Source organism: Etheostoma spectabile, chromosome 1, assembly GCF_008692095.1.
Source record: "Etheostoma spectabile isolate EspeVRDwgs_2016 chromosome 1, UIUC_Espe_1.0, whole genome shotgun sequence".
Classification (NCBI taxonomy): Eukaryota; Metazoa; Chordata; class Actinopteri; order Perciformes; family Percidae; genus Etheostoma; species Etheostoma spectabile.
In genome coordinates this window covers 225,235-249,135 of record NC_045733.1, presented here as the reverse complement: position 1 = coordinate 249,135, position 23,901 = coordinate 225,235, and the positions used below count along the sequence as shown (strand labels likewise).

The window sequence follows — 23,901 nt, the reverse complement described above, 5'->3', positions numbered from 1 at the left end:
CACGCTCACTGTAAATGACCAAACCAATAACATGTTGACCTGCAGCTAACACATAATATCAAACCCACAGAGACTTACAGACAACATTATCTAGGCAGAAACAATACATGATCTGCTGATGTGTTTCACAAAACATTTAAACTATACTTTCAGTCATATCCAACAAATGATAGTGAAAGAGCTGTGAACACATGGGGGGGCTGAGCGGTCTGTGGTCAGTGACATCATGGGACAGAAGCTCTTCCTCATTCAAAATGACTCACGGACGTTTGGGCTACTCATGGTTTTAAACACAGTTTTACTCAGCCACGACCTTCAACAAATTGTATTATAATTGTTGGTGAGCGATTCACTTTAGAGAGAAGTCCAGGAAAAGAGGTTCCCACTGAGAAAAGCAAGAAAGCAACTGTGTTAGGTTCAAGGAAGTAACAACTGAAATGACACCTTTGATGTTTAAAGATGCTTTCTGGGTAAGTCTATTTCTGTGGTCTAATGCTCATCCTTCATTGGCATATTCACGGTCATACAATAATTAATCTTAAATCTTAAGGTTAATTATGTGAGATTCAAATGATAACTAAACTACAATTGAATGTATTTTGTATGCAGATAATTTAAAAAATATGCAAAAAAACTCTTAGAACACTAGATTATCATGAACTGAGAGAGATTTCTGACACTGGTGTATACAGACTGTACCAGTCATCTGCAGTCCAACATTAGCAAACATTTAGAGTGTAGATGTAAAATTTGACATTTTATTAAATAAAAACAATTTGTTTCATTCTTAACCAAGACAGTACTGCGTATGTTGTACAAGTCATAAATCCAACAAACTATGTGCTACAAGTCTTCTCTCGGTGTTTGAGCTTTCGTAATGTGTCGAACTGTCAACCTGCGCTCCTAATAAGGGGTGGTTTCATGAAGTACTGAGTGTGTTGCCATGTCACATATAACTTAAGTGCCAGTTCTGCATTTTGACCACATAGTGAGTCCAGGATTGACTAAAGACATGTTGCAACAGTTGTTGAGCAATGTGGTACAAAACAGTATTTCTCTAAGCTTTTTCTTCTCAATACAGGGGTCTGACTTCACTTGTCATGCCGGGTATGATGCTGTGATCCAAAGGTTGCTAGATGGAAAGCAAATGTGCAAAGATGTGGAGGAGCTTTTAAAGATGAGGTAGCATTTGTGTGATTGTTGTGTAATTACAATCATGACCCCATGAGATGAATAAAAATCTTAAGTCAATATAGCTTTCTCAGCAATGGCAAGTTCGCCACAAAATGACAAAACAACTGTATTATACTCAATTATTCTGAAAAGAATTACAAGGTCAAAGGTGCAAATGAAGGGATCTGCACACAAACCAAATGCAGTGATGATTTTTTTTTCTTTTTGTAAGGACAGTTATTTCTAACAGTTCTAACAGTAAACAAAAAATCTGGGCTGCAGTGTAATTTGACTGTTCTGCACAGGGCACTAGCAGAGGAGAAGTATGGAAAGGAGCTGGTGACTATTGCTCGAAAAGCTGGAGGACACCTAGAGATCAGGTAAAGACATAGACTGGCATGTACACATGCACATACTTTATACTTGGTATATTGGAAGAGGGCCACATATTTATTATGTTGAAGGACAATGTGATGAGTTTGAAATACTGTTGCTGACTGCAACACACAATGTAAAACATCAGTCAGGTGCCTATGACTCATGAGCCTATTTTTTTAGAGGAAATGCATATATGTGTCAAAAAGAACGACAGACTGTGTTGTGTGTGTGTGTGTGTGTGTGTGTGTGTGTGTGTGTGTGTGGTGTGTGTGTGTGTGTGTGTGTGTGTGTGTGTGTGTGTGTGTGTGTGTGCGTAAACCACCTAACACAGCAACCCCTATCTCAGTATACAGTAGGTAATTTTCCTTTTTTTATCAGTTTCCTGTTCTCCGTCATGTCAGCTACCTGGTGTAGAGCTGACTACACCCTAAAAGTGGAAATAATAAAATTAAAAAAATGTCTCTACCATAAGAAAATACCTTTGGGAAATTTGAACTAAAAAATATTTTTAGAACTTTATCCATCATTTAATAATAACAATGTAAAGTAAAAAGTCTGGATGGAATCTCCATGCTGTCTTAGCATGTCATGGGTCAACTAATGTCAGTAAGGTGACGTTGACCGTAGACCTACTTTGTTCTGCGCTGGTGTAGCTGCTTAGTCAGTCAGACCGTCACATTTTCCCAAGCTTCTGTGTGTTTTTTGGAAAGGAATAGGAAGGAACACATTAGTCAACAAAAAGAAGATGCCGAACAAGAGCCCTGGATACATTATAAAATGTTGGCTGTTGATGGTTATAACTTTGCAGAGAGCACCCACCTCATTGTACACTCCAAATAAAGCATTGAATTATCTGATTCTCAATGTGCATTGTTTTTCCAGCACCTTGAGGGCGTCCTTTGAACTATTAAAAACACGTGAGTTCATCCAGACATGGACAAATCCAACCAAAGTACTAAATACTGCAGCTACAGATGTTATTTGTGTATGAAGTGTAGAATTAATTTGTTTTGCTGTATTGCTGTTTTTGGCCGCAGAAATCGAGAACATCGGTAACTTTCACATCCAACTCTCTGATATATTGAAAGAGGAGGTGAAAAAGATTGAGACATTCAGAGAGCGGCAGAAAGAGCAGAGGAAGAAGGTAAAGGGCATTTGTGTTGCTTAAGAACTGACTTATTGCACACAATAGAGTTATAGAGGTAAGGTTGCATTGCCCTAAAAACCATAATGTGAGGTTTGATGGCCTGAGACATATAGAGATTATTTTTCTCCTCCTGTTGCAGATTGTGTGCAACCCTCATTTAAATCCCTTTGCAGTTAATACATATTTGCAAAGCTAAACAACGTAATAAATGGACCACTTAAATCCCTACAATGATTCCAAAACCACATTCTAGTTATTAATAAAGATTACGCCTACTAGAAGCTGAACAAGTTACCTCAGCATTTTTATTTAGTTAGACTGTCTCTTTTGTTTTAACTTTCTACAGCATGTTATAAAGAAGTGTGTGCATCATTGGTAGATGAAAACATTACATGCAAACTTGAAATAATTTTATTCTGACCCTTCCTTTTCCCTTTTACAGTTTCAAAGCATCATGGAAAAGGTTCAGAAGAAAAAGGTTTCTTTGTACAAGAAGACCCTGGAGGTAGGAAAACAGCCACAGCTGAGATCCTTCAAATTAGTGCATGTTGCATTTAATCCAAATATCAAACTGCTTGATGCATATGGCCATCATTTGGCATAAACAGCAAACTTTACACTTCCTGTCCTTTAAGGAACTAAGTAGTTTGCGGTTTCTGTCTCTTCCAGTCTAAAAAGACCTATGAGCTGAGATGCAGGGAGGCGGACGACGCTGAACAGGGGAGTGAGAAGATAAATAATACATCCAAAAACTCAGAAAAGGTACAAAAACTAAATGAGCTACCTCACTATGAAAGTAAGGTCAGACCAGGGATTCAAATGCAAACTTCCATTTAGCCATTTGGCTTTGCACCCAAAACTGAGTGCTAGTGTCTAGCTGATAGCAGGTCAACACTAGTAGAGGAACTTTTCTGCAATTGTGCACAGTGAAGCAATTATGCAACATGGAACTGAAGTATGTTCATGTTTGTTACATGTCTGTCATATCCTTTAAAGCGCATTCTATCTTACACAAATCCCCAAATGACCCCTGATTACATTTAAACTTTGTAAACATATACACACATACATGTATGTATATATATATATATATATATATATATATATAATAGAAAAGTAACCTTTTCAACATACATTACATATATTTTTGGGCCTTATGATGTTATTATGATGTTTTAATGTGATGAAAACAGGCAGGTTGTGATGAGAGCTTGTAATAATGGTCATGCAGGTATCTTCCTGTGTAACATTTGTTCCAAAGGTACGCCACAGAGCCAAGAACTGCAGACAGGCTGCCAATGAAGCAGGTATGAGCTAGAATCATGTTTCATCTCTATAATTGATACATTCATATTTAACTACAATTTCTCACTACAGCCACCACTGATTATTTAGAGAATACTTGCACTGTACATTATTTATTTATTCATTACATTTGTGTTTGCTACTGAGTTTCTTTTCTAACTATCACCACATATAATTCAACTCTAATCTCTCATAGAGAAGCTGTACTTAACCAACATTGATCAGCTAGAAAGTGTTCGCCAGGACTGGGAAGAAACGCACAAAAGCACCTGTGAGGTATACTGTGGACTAAATTCTTTCTGTATATAATAAAATGATACTAATACTACTAATAACAATAATAATAATAACATATTTATATAGTGCCTTTCGTGAATCCCAAGGACACTTTACAAAATTACTGTGGCTAGCTAAAGGAGGTTGTTGCTTTGGAAAACAGATGGTGTTTGTTAATGTGTTGTACATGACATGCACTGCTGTCTAATATAGTCATAACCCAGAACAAGAGCTTCTAACCACAAAGACTAGACCTTACACTCACCACATCCCCTTTATTTGTATGATTCCTCTAACTGCACCTTTGTACGGCTGACCAGGGAGTAAATACACTTTATCTTGCACTGAATCAGCTACAAATAAAACTACAAACCAATAGCCACACAGTAACAAATCATGAAAATCAAGTAGTGTTATAAGCTTCTTTTTTTTAAACAATTGCACGTAAGCTATTCTTAATACATTCAGATGATACTGCTGGTGTGCAGTAATGTAGCATGACAAGATGTAGGTGAGAGACACAAAGTGAAAGAAAAGAATCAAGTAATGTGTACATGTTTCTCAGGTGTTCCAGCAGCTGGAGGGAGATCGCATCAGCATGCTAAGGTGTGCTCTATGGGACCACTGCAATCATTTCTCCATGCAGTGTGTCAAAGATGATGAGGTGAGCTTACTTTTTTAAATTAATTTACTTGGATACAAACCTTACTTAACATTTTGGGTTCAGCTTAGGTAGTTGTCTTACTTAAATGCTTAGTTTTAATTCAGGTGCAGGTTTAAAACGTATGTCCAAATGCAATTTATCATGAGACATTTACAGTGTTGAAATGTGGATAGGACACTTTTACAAGAGCTTACATTTTCAAACTTAAATCAATATGTTAAATATGTACAAAGTATTACCCATGCAGTGGCATGGCTCTAAGGCTAAACTAAAATGGTCAACATTGTAAACATTAGCTTGCTAAATGTCAGGATATTAGCTTTGTCATTGTGAGCATGTTAGCATGCAAATGTTAGCATGCAGATTAGTAGGCCTACAGCCCAAACACTAGTGTGGCTGTAGAAATGTAGACTCTTTCTTGAAAGCTAACACAAACAGCACATGTTGTCACCCATTTGGTGTGTGACTGACCAAAAGCCCATTTTATACATGCTACGATTCTTCCTCATTTTTATCATGGCTAACTTGAAATGAAAGTCTGTAAATACCAAAATGTTGAGTCATGGCCTACAGGTATAGTGTACTATTCTGATTTTAAAGGAATTCCTTCTTGTTTTAAAATCAGTCTAACGAGGAGGTGAGGAAGCTACTGGAAAAGTGTGACATCACCACAGACAACAACTACTTCATAGGGATGAAAAGCACAGGATCGAGGCCTCCAGGTAAGAGGCTACTCAACATTTTGACTGTCCTTTCCCCTTCAGAGAAAATAGCAAACTTGAATAGAGAAGTGAGAAAAGTAGCCATGACAAATGAACTGAATTTAAAGTGCTACTCACCTTTTAACCTCTCTCGTTCAGTGAACACACCCAGGCAGAAAGCAACACTTGACCTCACTTCTCAAATGAGCAGCTAGTCTTTTCCTCCCACAGAGCCCATAGTGTTTGAGAGCTACTACCCGAGGGAGACGTTTGGGGACAACAATGGCCAAGCACATTTTGCAGGAGGAGAATCCATGATGATGAGGTCTGACACAATCTACATGGAAGGAGGAATTACAGTAAATAGGAGATGGAATTGTTACTGTGCACATGAATACGGACAGGTTATTATTGTGGCCAAGGGCATAACTTTGGGTTCAACATTGCGGGGACATTTTGATAGTCAACACATATAATTTTCTGCATACTGGTAAAAAGAAATTCTGCAACAATTTGTGCATATTCTGCATCAAGTTATGGTGCAAATGTCTTTATTTATGTAAAGGAAATATAATTTTTTTGGGGGGGTGGGTTGCACTGGCCAATGTGGATTATTGGATCATTAGATTATTGTGAAACCCTCAGTAAATTGATAAAACCACAAACAAAACAAAAAAGGATCTACTCATCTGAAAGAATCATGTGCAGCTGTTATCTGTTGATCAGAACATTTCTGTGTATATTCTAAATATCTCCCTCCCTGAATCGAATCACTCAGGTGCTCCGATCCCCTGCTCCAAAATTCTGTGAACATCAGTGGCGAAAGTCTTCAAAACGCCGAATCAGCACTGACACCTTCTGGCGAGTGTAGGTATTGCATTGACTTGTGAGCTCTCTCTTAAACCATGGTAATGATATAAGATAAGATAAGATAAAATAAGCCTGTATTGTCTCTTATAGTAGAAATTTGTCTTGGGCATTCGAGAGAAACAAATGGCAACGCATCACGCATACACACACACGCACCACACACGCACGCACGCACGCACAAAACAGTTAACCTACACACAACATAATACATTATCTCATCCAATGCTTCAATGAACACTAATAAGATTGTGTAATGTGGGAAGTAATGAACATTTCAGTCTAGTGGTGCACCTATCATAGATCTTTTCTAGTGGAACATTCGTTCTCGCGGGAAAACCGAGTGCAGCCACAGGACGTGCAGACGTTTACGCTAAGCGTGTTGTCTCATTTCCGGTGCCCACGGACGCTATTTTTCTGCTCCAGCAAAAAACGTACCCCCAATTTTCACAAGATGCGTAACGGCTCCGTGCTCTGCCGTCCGTCAACACCCACCAGGTCCGGATTTGTTACGGAATTGCTGCAGCCATGACTGACAGCTGAAGTCTCGAGGACCCACGAGATCTCGTAAATTCATGTAGAATAGAACTACAAAACCAACAACGGTTTGTTTCCATCCCGAGGAATAGAGAGGAAACAACTCTGCTGTGTTTTCAAGGTGGAGTGCAGGGAAATATGATCCGCCGTGAGCATGGTCTATTTTATTTTGAAAATTAACCGGATGTTTTATTTTGTTTCTGTGCTGGACCTCCTGTCCCGTACTATCTGCCGTGTGTTGAATTGCTGCAGAGCACTCCGGCGTCCGGCAAAAACAGAAGTTCTACGTATCTGCACCGGAGGGCTGCGGTTCGCTGTTCTGCAGTCCGTGGAAATACACACATTGACTTTAATGGAAACCTAATGACTCCGACGCCGTTCCGGAGCGGATCTGCATCTGTTCTACATCCTGTGGAAAGTGGGGGTTAGGTACATATTCAGCTAAGCCATCTACCTGTCTGTTATAGACCCCATCTCAACGAGGCTACTTAAAGAAGCGTTACCCGTGGTTAATACTCCATTACTAGATATTATCAATATGTCTCTATTAACAGGTTATGTGCCGCGGTCATTTCAAGTAGCTGTGATTAGACCTCTCCTGAAAGAACCCACCCTCCTTAGCAAACTATAGACCTATATCCAATCTTCCATTCTCTCCAAGATCCTTGAAAAGGTAGTCGCTTAGTAGCACATTTTCTACATAGCAATAGTTTACTTGAGGACTTCAGGATTTAGAAAGCATCATAGTACAGAGACGGCACTGGTGAAAATTACTAATGACCTTTTACTGCTACAGACAAAGGACTTGTCTCTGTACTAGATCTTAGTGCTGCATTAGACACCATTGACCATACCATCCATTTACACAGACTGGAACATTTAGTTAGCGTTAAAGGAATCACACTAAGTTTGTTAAAGTCCTATTTATCCGATCAATCTCAATTTGTTAACGTTAACGATAAACCCTCCAAGCACATTAAAGTTAGCCATGGCGTTCCACAAGGCTCAGTGCTTGGACCAATTCTATTCTCCTTATATATGCTTCCTTTAGGCAATGTTATTTGGAAACATTTAATTAACTTTCATTGTTATGCGGACACCCAATTCAAGCCGGACGAAACCAGTCGGTTAGCTAAACTTCAAAAATGCATAAATGATATAAAAAATCTACAATTTTCTGATGTTAAACTCAGACAAAACTGAAGTTTTGTGCTTGGTCCTAAACATCTCCAAACTTCATTATCTATGGATATAGCTACTCGGGATGGTATTGCCCTGGTCTCTAGCACTACTGGCAGAAGTCTAGGAGTCATTTTTGATCAGGATATTTCCTTTAACTCCCATCTAAAACAAACCTCAAGAACCACCTTTTTTCATCTGCTTAACATTGCCAAAATTAGGAATATCCTGTCTTAAAATGATGCTATAAAAATAGTCCATGCATTTGTTACATCCAGGCTGGACTACTGTAATTTTTTATTACCTGGAGACTCTCCAGCTGATCTAGAATGCTGCAGCACGTGTTTTGACAAGAACTAAGAAAAGAGATAATATTTCCTCTGTATTAGCTTCTCTGCATTGGCTCCCTGTAAAATCCAGGATTGAATTTAAAATCCTTCTCCTGACCTACAAAGCTCTAAATGGTCAAGCATCCTATCTTGAAGAGCTCTTTGTGCCTTATTGTCCCACTAGAGCACTACGCTCCCTGAATTCAGAGTTGCTTGTGGTTCCTAGAGTCTCTAAAAGTAGGTTGGGAGCCAGAGGCTTCAGCTATGAGGCTCCTCTCTTGTGGAATCAGCTTCTGGTCTGGGTTTTGGGGGCAGACACCGTCTTACCATTTGTGTGCATTCAGGGACGTCACTAGGATTGAAAGACAGGGGGGCTTAGCCTCAAGGCTATGCAAAACTTTCCCTTGCAAAGTCTTACTTACAAACTCTAATGTTAGCTTTTAGATACAGCAAAGCTGCATGAGATGGAGGATTTACTTAGGCCAGAGAGTTTGCTCCTGCTGAGTTCTTCTTTAGGCTAAGACTCAACTGCTATCTGTCTGCCTGTGTAAATGTGTGGTAAAGTAATACCATACCTAATTCATCTCTCTATTAGATAAGTTGCAGGTTAAAAATAAGACTTTAATTACTAGGGGTGTAACAATACACATATTCATGTTGAACCGTTCGGTACGAGGCTTTTGGTTAGGTGCACATTACAAACCGAACGATTCGTTGGACTAATCCTATTTCCTTTAGAAAAAAAATGTGTTTTATACAATTCAAATAAAGGGGAATTAAACTGCATAAACTAAATAAAAGTACACACAATTAAAATGGTATACAATGTATTGTATACATAAAGTTTTATTTCTCAAAGAAGTTTTGCATATGTCTTCAGTTGAGACTCCAGACGGAGGATATGCACCCATACCAGGCCTCCAGCATGCAGCATCATTGGCCACAGTTTCAGCTGATGAAGACATCTACACTGTGCTTTATGAATATGCTGCACAGGTGATTACTATGGATGCTTTCTTTAGTATTTTTTACAATGCTAAAACGAAGCTAGACATGAAACCAAGTTTGTCAACAGCAGAGCACCATTACTCTGATTGTCCAGTATGTTAATAAGATAATGTAGGTACAGTAGATTCAGGTAAAACATTTCAGTGAGAATGGCTTGTCAGAGCCAATATTTCGTAACCAACATTTGTCATCTTTTTTCCTAATGACTGATCAGGAAGTGGATGAATTGTCTGTGAGTCGAGGGGACATGGTCCGAGTGTTGGAACGAGAAGAAGACGGCTGGTGGACAGTGGAGACAAACGGGCTGACTGGACTGGTGCCAGGAAACTATCTGGGCAAAGTCTGAACACTCACCCACAAACAAGAAAATAAAGACAACATGCACATGAATGACAACACACACACACACTCACACCAAAACACATGGTCAGTATGTATTGTTTTAAACTTACAAAGACACATTAATGCACAAAAACACATGCCACTTCACTCACACAACACACACATATGTTGAAGGCTTCAGGTGAACGTTATTTACAGCCCCAGCTGATGGCCAAACTTGTATTCTTGTAACGGAATTTCTGAACCTGAATTGAAAATCTGTCATCCTTAAGTAGTAGAAGCTTGATTAAAAAGTCTACATCAGACACCTCTTGCTTATTTATACAGTAAAGCTTTCTTGAAAGATTTCTGAACTGATGAGTGGGACTAGTAGTTATACAAAGATATCATATTGTAACCCTGCTACCTCATGCGTTGTACAGATGGGTCACTCGCTCCTTATACGTGGTGCCAAAATTTACATACACGCTTAAGTGACTAAAAGAGGAATAAAACATCATGTGTTGGAAATTTTTTAATACCTTTAAAAATGTAAATCAACTTAGGACACCATTTTCTTTGTGATGAATAACATTGTAATAAATAATGTTCTATATTAAAATAATGGGTCATAAGTATACATACCCTTGTTAAATTCCCATAGAGCATGCGATTTTATTATTAAGGCAGTTTTTCCTGATTAGGTATTATGCATCTGATAAGTTCCTTGGCCTTAATTAAATTGCCCCATCATCACATCTCTTCACCATGCTTAGAGGATAGGCTGTTTTTATTTCAGTTAGACTATACCTGGTTTGATTTGCATTGAGAGATGATTTTATAGAAGTATCCATGCCTATCTCTAAGCATGGTGAAGAGTATGTGAGGAGTGGGGCTATTTTAATTCTAAAGGCCAAGGGAACTTTATCAGGATGCAATATCCTGAATCCAGAATAACGGCCTTTAATAATAAAATCTGCTGCCTCTATGGGAATAACATAGGGTAGTAACTATGACCCTGTATTTTAAATAAGACATTTATTTATTTACAATACGTGTATTATTACAAAGAAAATGGTGTCTTAAAGTTGGATTTTACCTCATGTTTATTTAGGTATTAAAATAATTCAAAACATGATTTTTATTCCTCTTTTTAGTCACTTAACATGTGTATGTAACTTGAGCACCACTGTATATCACTAATACTGTACAGTACAGTCTCATAGGACTGAAAAAGGATACACCATCTGGTGTTGAAATTGTGGATAGGCCAGAAAATGAGAATTGCTAGGTCAGTTTTCAACGTGAGTTTGATGAATAACCAAAAACAAGTTGTTGCTAATAGTAGAACTAGTATTGTGGCAGTGTAAGCCAGGCGTTACACGACAACAATAACATTGCTTTTTATTTTATTTTAATACTTTTAATTCAGTAATTAGTTGTAGTGGCATAAGATGTGTGCCATCTGCTTTCATTGTCAAAGGCTTTGGGCATGCTTTTGTTGTTTTCCCACACTCCAGGCACTTAACATAGCGAGACACAGTAGATGAGCAGGCCCACCAAAGATTAATGCAAACCACACACATTTAAAACACCATTTAAAACTATTCTATCCAGCCACTGACTTTAAATAGTTTAACAATAGTAAATAACAGCAGCTGTTTTATGTTTTATTATACTGTATATATTTTTTTAATTATTCAGTAGAGCCTACTACTAAAACCAAATTTTTCAGAAGGGGATTTGCGCCTGGTTTGGTTTTGTCTCTCAGGTTCTAAATGTGGCACTGATAGAGACCAAAACGGCTATCCTTTGATTTTATTTGACTCGTCTATGGCTATAAGTCAGTGTAAGTCAGTGGAATACTCGTATTTTTTGCACTCATTCTCACGCATAGCAAAGCATTGGTTGTTAACAACGCAGACTTGCTCTCACCAGAAAATGAATGTGCTAAATGACTGTGTATTTATGGGGGGGAGTCTAGTTTTAGCTGTAGATGTAGATGTTGTAGATGTTATTATCAAGGCACCCCCCCAACTGCTCAAGGTGCTGGTCCAGCTGGCAGCCCACTCACTCTGACATCTCTCCATTTGTGCATGATTAGGTCCTGATCAATAAACAGTATAAATAAATAAAAATGAATAATAAATGTACTGTACTGTATCTGTATTTTATAGTGTAAATACCTTGTCTGTATTGTATTGTGCCATACACCTGCCCAGAGACTACGGGAGAAAAGCAATTTGCTTCAACCTGGCACACAACATCTATTCATTTTGTGTGCACTGTCCTTGTTAAAATAAATAAATTACAATTACAATCAAGTCATTAATTTAACTTTCATATAAAAGCATGTGGAAAAAATGGCAATTAAACTGTCAAGTTGAAATGTATGAGTTTATTTGTCCTCTGCCCGTTCTCCAGTCTTTACAATGTTATTTTTTTGCAGCACTAGCTAAATATCTAAGGGTCAACTTAACACCACAATTTCACAAAAATGTATAAAACAAGGTGTCATAATTGTTTAGAGCAGGTTTATAACCAACAAACTAAACCAATGGAATTCTCTGACTGTAACAAACTGAATCTACACATACACAAGTCTTCAGGTAACACTGATAATACTCCTAATAGCACTGGAAACTAAACGGTTCATTCACAATGTATATGTTGGCACTCACTAATGAAGCCTGGTTAAGAGAACATCCACACTAAAACAGAATGCACATTATTCGCAACCTGAATAATTGTGAATATGAAGAAGTCTTTCTATATCAACGACTGGTACAAAAACACTGAATTTGTTCTGTCTGGTATAAAGTTTTTCCATTTTCACAAAATCTGGTCAAACCAACTTAGGTATAATGCACATGTTCTTTTTAGCATAGCATTTTCATTTCCAAACATGAAATATCACCAGAGCTCCAGCCAAAGTGCAAACTGGCACACACGGAAATACATTCCATACACTCCCACACTGTGAAATTATACATATATTTGCGCCAAATTACTTTTCATCCTCCTCATTGGGGATGAGCCTACATTTTATCAAGCCACAATTGAACGGAAAAAGAAATCTGCATCAACATCAATAATGTCAGTAAGCCATATACAACTTTGGCTTGTGTAAATACTTCAGAATTTGTAAGGAGAATAAAAAGAACATTTAAAGAAACAGTAATAAAGCATGTCAATAAATAACCGGTTACCAGTTGAAGCCCCTATCCACCCAAACCACATTATGTGTTCACTATTTTATCATGAATTGTGCAAGGTGTGCTTGAGCTTATATAACTACAGCTGAAATCTACTGTGGACATGTCTGGTGACGCTCCTTTTGATTTTGACGTTTAGTGTTTCATTGGTTGGCTACATCCTTCATGCGTAGCTGTTGGTAGTGACCAGCAGCTCGTACGCTGGATCATGACTCCTCCTGCAGAGCACCACGCAGGCACAGAGCATGCCCAGCATCTGCAGGCACACAGCAAGGGAACGAAAGAAAAGGTTGTTATTTTAGTCCTTATGCCCGTCAGCAAACTGGGCAGGAAAATAACATGAGTGTAATCAAAAAGCAAGAACAAATGATCAGTTCTTTTTTAACTCTGATCAAGCACCCTGGACCTAGGCAAATCATGTTAAACCAAGAAGCATCTTTCCACACATACAGGGTGCATGCTGTGTTATAATGACTATTATAGTTTGAGTGTAATAATAAGTGATTGGTCATGCTGTCTTTGTTGCTGCTGTGGGAGCAGGGGTTTCCTGGTCAGCAGCAACCATGCTGAGCTGTTAAACACAGTAAAAATAAGATGGCATAATTATGTCAGAGCGCTGATAAAGATGACTACAGCTTTAATTATGCTCCCAAAAAACATGCATTTGACTTGATTTAAATACAGTCATAGAATAAGACGTTTGTTGTGAATGAATTAACCTCAGTGTGAACTCAATAAAGTAGCTGTATTCCTTTCTTAGATTTAGGATTGCTGTCACAATCCTTGATTTGGATCAGAACCAGTTTTGTGCTTTTAACAAAATCTGTTCAAGCAACATCCACACCGTCAGCAGCCAAACAATTGGATAGCTTTATACATATCCGCGGTTCATCTTATTTAAACCAATTATTTGCCAGTAAAAATTAATAACTAATACTTTTTAATTAATTTAATGTTCACCTTTGTATTCACTTCCAAAGAAGTGGCTTAGATGCTATTGATAGGATAGAAATTAGTTTAAAGGTCCCTTGGCATGAAAATTCCCTTTATGAGGTTTTTTAACATTAATATGCGTTCCCCCAGCCTCCCTGTAGTTCCCCAGTGGCTAGAAATGGTTATAAGTGTAAACCAAGCGCTGGGTTTCCTGCTCTTCCTTTGAGAAAATGAAAGCTCAGACGGGCCGTTCTGGAATCTTGAGGTCATAAGGGGCAAGATTCCCCTTTCTCTGCTTTGCCCGCCCAGAGAATTTGGCCCATCCATGAGAGAGACATCTTGACTTTCAAACAAACAAAGTGGCAGTTGGTCAAGACCAAATCCCCAACCTCCACCTTGACCCCCCCTCTCTCCTCTTCAAAAGCTACAGACTTAGAAATGGCACATACTAAGGAAAGCTCATTGTGGGACTGGCTCTAGTGGCTGTAATTCTGCACCAAGGCTGAATTTTGGGAAAGAGACTTCAGATATGGTATTAAGGGACCACTAATGTCTATATAAAACCATCCAAAGAGCACCATGTCATGGGACCTTTAAAACCTGTCTGGCTGCTCCACTGTATATTTTTCCCTTTGTTATTTCAGGTGATTCCTTGTCCTTCTTACCTGTATAGATGCAAAGGTAAGTGCAGCCCATATGACATACATCATGATCTCCTTTAACTTCTTCACAACAAGAGCTTCACAACCCTACAACAGAAAATGAATGACATTATAACAACACGTTCTTACAAAACAAATGCACAGGCAATAATGTCAAACAACCTTTTACAGTGAGCTTCTGTTTGTGCCACACAAAAAAAATTCTTTACTTTGTTCTGTGGTTTTAGCTGTTATAGCCCTGCACTTGAGCTTCTTGTTTGTACCTCTTGGTAGAGATCTGCTGGTCGGGTGAGAATGCCGCTACAGTTACTGATGCTGGGCTGACAGCAGCTGACTGGGACGCTGTTGTTCTTAGATTCTTTGAACCAGCGCGTGTTCCTCCAGTCAGAGTAGTTGTGAATGCCGCAGCAGTGAAGCTAACAGAATAATAGAAAGAGAATAGAGTGGGATAAAGAGCCTGGAGTTAAGAGTACTATTTGAAATTTGTAGTTGACAAAATTTAAATTATTTGACACAACAGACTTTTCTTCTTACCTGCCTCTGCACATAGTCAATCGCGCGGCTGGGAGCATCGGTGTTGGTGCCGTTGTATTCGTTGTAAACCTTCTGGATGGAGTGATTCACCTCTTTTTCTACCTAAAAAGAAAAGCACAGCAGCTGTTACTGTCCCTGCTAAGTGACTGTTTCATGTGTTATCTCCAAGGGACAGCTTTTCACATTATTATAAAACTGATTTACAATGTAGTCCTTTAAGCTAACATTCTTACAAAACAGTTTATAAGACACTAATTCATTAAGCAAAGGAAGTCTTGAAACAAACAGGATTCCACAATATTATGTTTTTCTAAAATGTCAACTCCAAATGCTATGAACTCTATCTATCTTATGTTTTACCTGGAACAAATATCACACAAAACACATTATCACACACAGTTGCACAATTTCCATTTTAAGAACATCACAACAACTGTTGCAAACTTAGACCCACTTTCATTTAACTTTACTTGTGAAACACACATGAAGTCCAATGAGACCGCGTTTACCTTTGCCCTGTATATGTAGCCAAGCACCACCACCACACACTCTGTTAAAAATACCAGCAGGAGAATGGCAGCAAACTGAAATGACAACAAAGAAACAATGTTTAGAGGCTCATTAGTAAAGTGAGTTTTTTTAAATTATATGGCATAGCTTTCAGTGCCGTTAAATTCATATTTTGCTTGTGTTGTTTTGTGTCTTCCTATGCTGCCTCCAGTATGTAACAGAAACATCGCATGTGTGGTCTTCCTCGGCATTCAGTTGGTTTTAAGAGTGCGAGTCAAAGTAGTCCACACTCACAGTTGCCAAACCACAGGAGCTTTCACGTATTGTTGCACAGCAGCCAATCAAGCCGATAATGAAGAGAAGAGTCCCAACTGCTATTATTACGATAGCAGGAATCAATGTGTACACATCTTCAAAGAAGTGATCATAGTCGTCATATGTGATAAACACATAAGCTCCAATGTAACATAAAATTCCAGCTGCAGCCTGCAGAGAGAAACAAAGAAACAGAAGTCAGAGAGATAGCAACAGTGAGAGAAATATGTCCTTTGGAAATGTCAGAATGTTATATTATTATTGTTATAATATGTTATTTTTCTATGGGTCACACATAAACATTGATGGTTATTGATGATTTTGTTTAGATATGCCACATTTTAATTATATAAGTATATAGTCAGACTGTTGAGTTACAAGCTATGTTAGTTGTCGGCAATTGGCCCTATACATGTTCAAAAAACAAAAATGACAAGGGGGAATACAGTTAGAAAAATGTATGATAATCAAAAGGGGTAGTTAACTTTGTAGGCTGTAGATGACAGTGACTATATAACCCAAAAGATGTATCCTGGAATTCATTGAAAACTTTAATTTGTTTGAAAAGTAATAAATAAATAAATTACAGCTATAGTTTGTAACAATTAGTTTTTCTTTAATCACACTATGCAGTACAGTAATTCAGTTGGGTAGTTGATTATGGTGTATGTTCGCTGCTCAAATCTTATTCAAGACACTGGTACTTTACATGCAGCGAATGGCTAAGGCCCATCCTACATTCAAAACATGGTAAAGCTGGGCAATATATCAATATTATATTTATATGGTGAAATTAGAGATATCGTCTAAGATTTTGGATATCGTATCATGATATGTGTTGTCTTTTTCTGGTCTCAAAGGCTAAATTACAGTAAAGTTGTGTAATTTTCTGAACTTACCAGTCTGTTGTTAGGCTACTGTTCTATTGTTTGCCTTTACCCACTTAGTCATTATATCCACACTACTGCTGATTATTTATCAAAAATCTCATTGTGTAAATATTTTGTGAAAGCACCAATAGTCAACACTACAATAATGTTGCGGTATCGATATCGAGGTATTTGGTCAAATATATCGTGATATTTAATTTTTTTCAATATTGCCCAGCCCTAAGACATGGTCAAACTATCCACCCCCAGCCCGTCCACTAAGCTCTGCTACAGCCAACAGGCCGGCTACTCCCTCACTACGAAGGCCCAAAACTAAATCCTGACCGTTTATCCTGGTACCACAATAGTGAAGAATCAGGAGAGCAGAAACTCCAGACTGATAATAGACATTACGGTTTATACTGTCATGGTGTAGGATTTTAAAAGGCATGCTCTATCTTTGTCTCCTCCTCACATTTATTTGCATTGCAAACGTTGTAAAGCCTGCGTTTTGAACTATCGTCATATCAATAATATATGTAATTATAATTTAATGTAATATAATTTAATGTAAGACAGAGACAGAATAGTGTAAAAATATATATAAAATATAAAACGTGCGCACATATTATTTCATACATTAAAAATATGTATTTAGTTCCAGTTGAGGAATAGCAAAAACAGATTGAACACATTTGAGAGACTGGTGAAATGTGAACTGGGCACACATTATTTAGCCATATCCTGCGGATGACACGGTCTTTTTTAAGATTACACTTTTAGAGCTTTGTTGTTTATCATTTCCGTTTTCAATATTTATGTTTATCTTAATCCAACTCTGTTGGTCACATGATACAACCACCAATGGTTCAGATATCACTGCAGATTAACTCGGACGCCGTTACAGGACCTGGCAGCTGCTGCGTAACGTCATAGCTACAACTTGTGGGAGGCAGCTACGCGACACATTAGCTAGCTACCGTCACATTATTGTTTCTCCAACAAGTGCTTATCTTAGTAAATGCTAAAAGGGACACTGTTTTGTAGATATCCTGGCTCAAAAAGCAGCTAGTCCATTGTCAAACTGTATCGCATCTCTGGCGCAGTTTGCTAGCTTGCTAATGCGTTCCATCCCTGGCCTCGCTGGGATGCTGCACATTGTTCAAACATCCATCGTTTTCTTACCCAAAATATGAGATTGAGAAAAACCAAGACGGTTTTGGATGACGTAATTCCACACTGTCCCATGGTAACTTGAGCTCTAAAATTACAACTGTGGCTATAAAAAATATATTTTGATGCACCTGCACCTTTGCTGTTATAATAATAAAATGGCTTCGGTGGTCCTGCCACACTGTGCAGAGTCTTCTGGGCTCGACCAATGAATCGCCGCAAAGAAAAAAAAAAAGAAAAGAAGAAAGTCATGTGCTCCGATGACATCACCATTCACAACAAACTGTGGATGTGATGGAGGATATTTAAGCAATGTAAAAATATAACAAATTATGCATTGTATGTTATGTAAACAGTGCAGCTTGTGAATTTAATATTAATTGATATGTAACTTGCTGGAAGTCTGTGTTTTTATTGATAACATTGAAAATATATATATATATATATATATATAATATATATTATATATATATCTTATATTCTTATACTTTTTGTGTCAACGCTGTTAAGGGATTGCTTTAATCTCGTTGCACAAGTACCAAGTACTTGTATAATGACAATGAAGGCATTCTATTCTATTCTATTCTACATTGTTGCACACTTTATTACACAGCCATCATATTATTATCATGTAGCCAACAACTTCAGTGGGATGTGAGGTGTCATAAGCAATAAGAGAAATTAGACGAAGAGGAGGAATATTACTTTAACATTAATATTGATCAAAAGCAACAAAGAGTAATGAGCTTAACTACATCCAGTCATCATCATTTAGTTTCTTTGGTCCAAGTCTGCTTGTCCAGAAGTTGAAAAGATTAACGTTATTGGTTGGCACTGGTTTCTCAATGGCAGGACATGAATTTAGGCCTACAATAACTCAGCTACAGCTTGTACTGATGCTGGTTCAGTGGTTTGTTGTAGAAATGGCCCCCTGTTATGAACAGATATTATACAACTCTATTAAAAACACACAGAGGCAGCATCAGCACAGAGATGTGCTCATGTATAGTATTTTCTGCCAGAGGGTGGCAGTGTGGCATCGCTAGTTTTACACTGGTATAAAATGTGTGAGATGAAGATGTATCAAATGTAAGCAGTTGGTAAAAAAGACCCTAACACCATATGATAATCCATGCTGAATACATAAATGTTTTAGATGTTCTGTCTTGAATTAAATAATAAAATATGCACTGCAACAACACAGTCCCATGGCAAAAAATTATAATTAAACATGTGTGAAATGCCCCTGCATTCTGTACTTAAATCTATAAGACCTGTGAAAGTCCTGAGCGCAAGCAGGCTAAAGCGGCCCGTGCAAAGGTCTATGGTGCTGGAGTGGGTGTGGATGAGGGTCCCAATTTGGAAAGTTGTCCTCCTGTCAATTCCCAATGGCGGGCATGAGCGCAAGATAGATTACTCAATTGAAAATTAGCACCTTTGGGGCACTCAATCAATAATGATCGACGCATGCCCAAAGCCTTGCTCTTATTGAGTTAAAGCTCACAACGTATGTCTCTGTCAGCTTTTGGTGTTCAAACTGAACATTCACAAAAACAAGTAGAAGCCAAGGCTGCTGGTGTTGACACAACATGCATCCGCATTGTGAATTATGCAACACTTTTTCCTGTTGGCTATAAATTGAGTCATTATTTAAATAGAACAATATAAAACAAAGAAACAAGCTGGTATGCAGGAAGGCAAAGACAGGGTACACAAAGTAATTTGCATAGACTTTAGGTCATTTGCTTACAACTTGTACCTTCCACTGAAAATGAGTCAGTGACTGTGTTACAGTTTTACACAGATTCACAGACTTTCGGACCATACACTATAAACAGTGAATGTTAAGATAATGTGATAAATTACAGGGTGATGTCACTGTTTATGTTTGTTCAAATTAAAATGCTCTCACATGACATAACACATTTACAAACAAAGCCTAATTAGTGAAAGACAAACCTGTCCAAGAAATACCCTCATAAAAACAAGCTGTAAATCATGTGGTTGTTTTAAAAAAAAACATGATCTAAAAAGGATTTACGGATCACTTACTGAAAATGGTCACAGCAGCGGTGGTGGCCACGATATGAATGATATTGCAGTTATTTCAATATATTACAATATGTTACAATTGGCCAATATTTGTCTTTCTGTTAAAAGAAAATGAAAATATCAGTAATAAAATTCCCATTTAACCTTTTCAAGATGAGGAAATATATAAGCTGTTTGATGTCTGGTGACTGCATAATGCTTTCACTGAACATCAGTATTGGATGTGACTGATTCCCCGTGCTGAATATAATCTAGTATTTAGTTATTGTCCTCTGCTGATTGGAATTCTTTAGCCATTCCCCCCCCCCCCACACACACACAAACTAAACTACACTTATTTCCCACTTTACTGAGTCTTTAAGCAACATGAACTTTTCCTTTAAAAAAATTTTTCAAACAGATGAACAGAAAGTTTCTTGTATAATCATCTGTAAATATTGTTGATAGATACAATTCAATGTAGGGTAAATATATGAAATATTAGGGGCAACATTTTGATATGAAGTTGTGCTCAATCCACACCTCAATTGATTCAAAAAAAATAATTCCTCCTTACTAACTCCACTTAGCTTTTCTCCTGCTATTGATACAGATGTATTCATAGGGAATACATTATAATAATTTACTTCAACCAGCAAGAGAACTGAATGATAAAATCATATCTGTGCAAGAATAACATTTTCTTTTCCTGAATTCTTTTATTTAAAAAGGTCTTTTATTTGTGGCAAGCATCAACTCCCCAGGCAATTTAGAGACACGTAGCTGTTTATTTGTGTATGTGGATAGAAAGAGGGATTACTGGATAAATCTGAGCATAGAAAAGAACGAAGCGTTTAGTTTCAAAGTAATCACAGAGCACAGAGAGATGCTAAACTGAATCTCTCATTCCCCCATGACTGAGGAAGCATATGTCAGGGGAGATGTGTGACACTCTCAGATTGTTTCGAGACATCGCCTTCTTAAAGAGTTAACCATCTACAACATGTTTGGATCTGCAATTTTAAATCCAATTTACTCATTCACCACCCATCCAACCACACAAACATACATACACATACACCATTTAATAAGTATTGTATCAATCAACACATTGAGCTATGCTGTGCAACAGTTGTATGATATTTCAAGCATAGCTAATAAAAGAATATTTGCATCTCAGTATTTAAATAGACTCACACATATTGTGTATATCAGTAAAATAAAGTAAAAATCAGTAAAAATGGCTGACTCATTATTAGAAAATACAATGTTCTGAATCTTAACTCTTAAGTGTTTACACTGAAAATGACAAGGAACAATTTGCAACTTTTCTCATCAAAGCTTGCATATTTGAATGCTTTTCTTAAGGGACACAGATTTCCTTTAACCTACTGAGAAGGCTTCTTGTATTAAATTGTACTCAATTTTCTAGTCTACTAACCTACTTACAACTTTCTGCACCTGGAAGTTACAGAATTTCAAAGCTGTTGTTTGGCAAAAATAATGGTACCTTAAAATGTGTATTTAGAGTGAAAGAACTAAAAAAAACATTGGGAAGACCTCGTGGTTCAGCGAAATTCAACGGCACTACACTGTTGTCTCCAAACTGACCAAAATTAAACAGTTTCAACATTTGAACCTTCATGAAGGTAGGATTAATTGCAGGACTGTTGTATTAGACTGCATTTGTTTTTAGGCCAAAATTGTGAAATTATCCACAATATCCAACTCTCATCTCTCACACCTATACTAGGGATCCAGTAGTCCATGTTTTCTACCACCACTCTGAATACAGAGCATTGAAAGTGATGTGAAACAGACATGGTAATGTGGGAGAGATATTGAAATAGCCTGCTGTCTACAATGGATTAGCCCAAGGCAAAGAATGGGCCATCCCCCCTCCCCACTATTGATTGAGAGAACAGATCATCCCTTTATGCAAGGACAGGAAAAGTATAAAAGATAATATTGATTTAATTTTCGAAATATTCAGAAAACTAGAAAGTGTGATTTATATAAGCTGCCTACATTTGGATTTATATAAGTGCTATTTTAGGGAAAATCTTATTCATGCTGAACAATCAGTTTTTAGTGTTGGGCCTATAAATAAAGGCTGTGAGGTCACATGTACCAGACCCCTGTGGGGAAAACAGAAGCGGGCAAACTAAGCCAAGACCAACATAAAGCTATAATTACTAAAAAACGTCTTTGTTTTTTTACGGACCTGAGTCTATGTGTAGGGCCTACATTAATTTTTGAGGCCTCAATGACTCATACTTTTCTCAGGCATTCATACATTGGCATTTTCAATAACGTCTTTTCTATGTTCTCCATTTTACTGCACTCAGAAACAAAGAGAGAAAGCCCAGTTGTGTAGCCATAGGCATAATGGAGTAAGCCTATGTTTAGCTTACGTACAGAATTTCAGTAAATCAAAACGTGACCCATCAACGTGTCATAATTTATCTGCCGCAGATCAGTCACAGCAGTGCAAATAATCATTTTATTTAATATAAATAACTTTAAACTACAAGACAATGTGAAATAGTATCACCAAAATAAATAGAAAAAAAATGTAGGCGTATTGCAAATGGCACATGAGCAGTATGACAGTTACAGTAAATCACAATCATGATGAGCAGGAGACTGTAGACTGCGTCTAATGTATTTATTTGAACCCATGAGGCCAGATGACCCCGCATCCGTGTCCATGCGTGCCAGACATCCTCTGTATCACTTTCTGCGTTGGATGTAGCTTTCTAAAATCTTCATCAACATGTCCGTCTCCTGAAACAGAGAGGCCATAACATCATTAACTGTCAGAATCTCAGTCATGTTTGTGCGCAAAAAAACAGGTTTGGACTTAAATGATGCTCACCTGAGTTTTCGTGCGGCTCTCTAGTGTATCCACCTGCGCTTGTAACGCCACCCTCAGTAACTCTTGGAAAAGCTCCACGAGAGCGCTCTGCCCCGCAGTGTCTTGCAGCGCATCAGCGCCCTGCCCCTCAGCTGAAGGCAGCATGGGGGTATCCATCACACTCTTCTTGCCCATGAAATGTCCTGCCAAATCAAAGACAATGGTTGTTAGTAGACTTCAGTTATGTGAGACCTGGAGGAGAGAAAATACCTTTCAGGGACATCCTCAGAGGCAGAAAATGTGATCATGTTAAAAGAAATTTAATATAGCCAATGAGAAAAATATATGCCAGATTCTTTAGATTCCATCCAATGCAAACATGACCGATTGGTCCATAGCTGTTAGATAGAAAAATAGTTCTTACCTGTAGCCCAAAGATTGCCTCTTGGATTCACTTTAATTTTTGCAACTTTGTTCCTAAGCTCAGTCAGGTCGAAACTGACTGCGGCGGTAAAAGACATGAAAGAAAATAAGACAAGATAAGCAAATAAGCCACACTGGCAAACATTATTCAGCGTAACCCCTTTCATCTCAACGCGGAGCGGCGAACTGTCCTCCAGGGTGCAAATGTCCAAGTGTCTCTTGTTGGTCGTGAATTGCTCAGACTCATCCTACTTTTATAGGATCTCCTGTGCGGGGCGGGCTCTGTTTTTGTTGCGTCTACAGCCATCATCATAAATCGAAATGTACTCAGGGTAGTTAGTGCCAAGGCTTCATTGGGCCGCGCCTCTGGCTGTGCGTATTTTACGCACCATCCGATTTAGATTTAACTCACCGCAGATGGAATGTTTGTTGAGAGAGAGCAATCAATTATCATCAATTACACGAGCAGCAACATACCAAAATGTAAATGTTCT

At 37.9% G+C, this 23,901-nt stretch overlaps 3 protein-coding genes across 6 annotated transcripts; 1 reads left to right on the top strand and 2 right to left on the bottom strand.

Annotated features, from left to right (window-relative positions):
* The first annotated feature begins 229 nt into the window (after nt 1–229).
* On the top strand, nt 230–10,344 carry LOC116690617 (proline-serine-threonine phosphatase-interacting protein 1). Of its 3 annotated transcripts, none has more exons than XM_032517708.1 (15): nt 230–470; nt 1,082–1,182; nt 1,479–1,553; nt 2,434–2,468; nt 2,589–2,695; nt 3,141–3,203; nt 3,368–3,460; nt 3,960–4,005; nt 4,200–4,279; nt 4,845–4,943; nt 5,569–5,665; nt 5,876–5,969; nt 6,423–6,511; nt 9,437–9,552; nt 9,779–10,344. In XM_032517708.1, the coding sequence occupies exons 1-15, from the start codon at nt 438–440 to the stop codon at nt 9,908–9,910; spliced, it is 1,260 nt and encodes a 419-aa protein (XP_032373599.1). In that variant the 5' UTR covers nt 230–437; the 3' UTR covers nt 9,911–10,344. The 3 variants fall into 3 exon arrangements, with proteins under 3 accessions (XP_032373599.1, XP_032373598.1, XP_032373604.1); XM_032517707.1 differs by having other exon boundaries at nt 3,930–4,005; XM_032517713.1 differs by lacking the exon at nt 9,779–10,344 and having other exon boundaries at nt 3,930–4,005; nt 6,423–6,515.
* A 1,924-nt stretch (nt 10,345–12,268) lies between these two features.
* LOC116690644 (tetraspanin-3) lies at nt 12,269–18,303 on the bottom strand. Of its 2 annotated transcripts, none has more exons than XM_032517736.1 (7): nt 18,109–18,302; nt 16,034–16,225; nt 15,739–15,813; nt 15,230–15,331; nt 14,959–15,111; nt 14,699–14,782; nt 12,269–13,356 (listed from the first exon to the last, which is right to left on the bottom strand). In XM_032517736.1, exons 1-7 carry the CDS (start codon nt 18,169–18,171, stop codon nt 13,264–13,266), a joined length of 762 nt encoding a protein of 253 aa, XP_032373627.1. In that variant the 5' UTR covers nt 18,172–18,302; the 3' UTR covers nt 12,269–13,263. The 2 variants fall into 2 exon arrangements, with proteins under 2 accessions (XP_032373627.1, XP_032373618.1); XM_032517727.1 differs by lacking the exon at nt 12,269–13,356 and adding an exon at nt 13,366–13,671 and having other exon boundaries at nt 18,109–18,303.
* Nucleotides 18,304–22,781: 4,478 nt separating this feature from the next.
* On the bottom strand, nt 22,782–23,624 carry nmbb (neuromedin Bb). Its single transcript, XM_032517761.1, has 3 exons — nt 23,409–23,624; nt 23,006–23,187; nt 22,782–22,914 (listed from the first exon to the last, which is right to left on the bottom strand). The coding sequence occupies exons 1-3, from the start codon at nt 23,572–23,574 to the stop codon at nt 22,861–22,863; spliced, it is 402 nt and encodes a 133-aa protein (XP_032373652.1). The 5' UTR covers nt 23,575–23,624; the 3' UTR covers nt 22,782–22,860.
* Nucleotides 23,625–23,901: the final 277 nt, after the last annotated feature.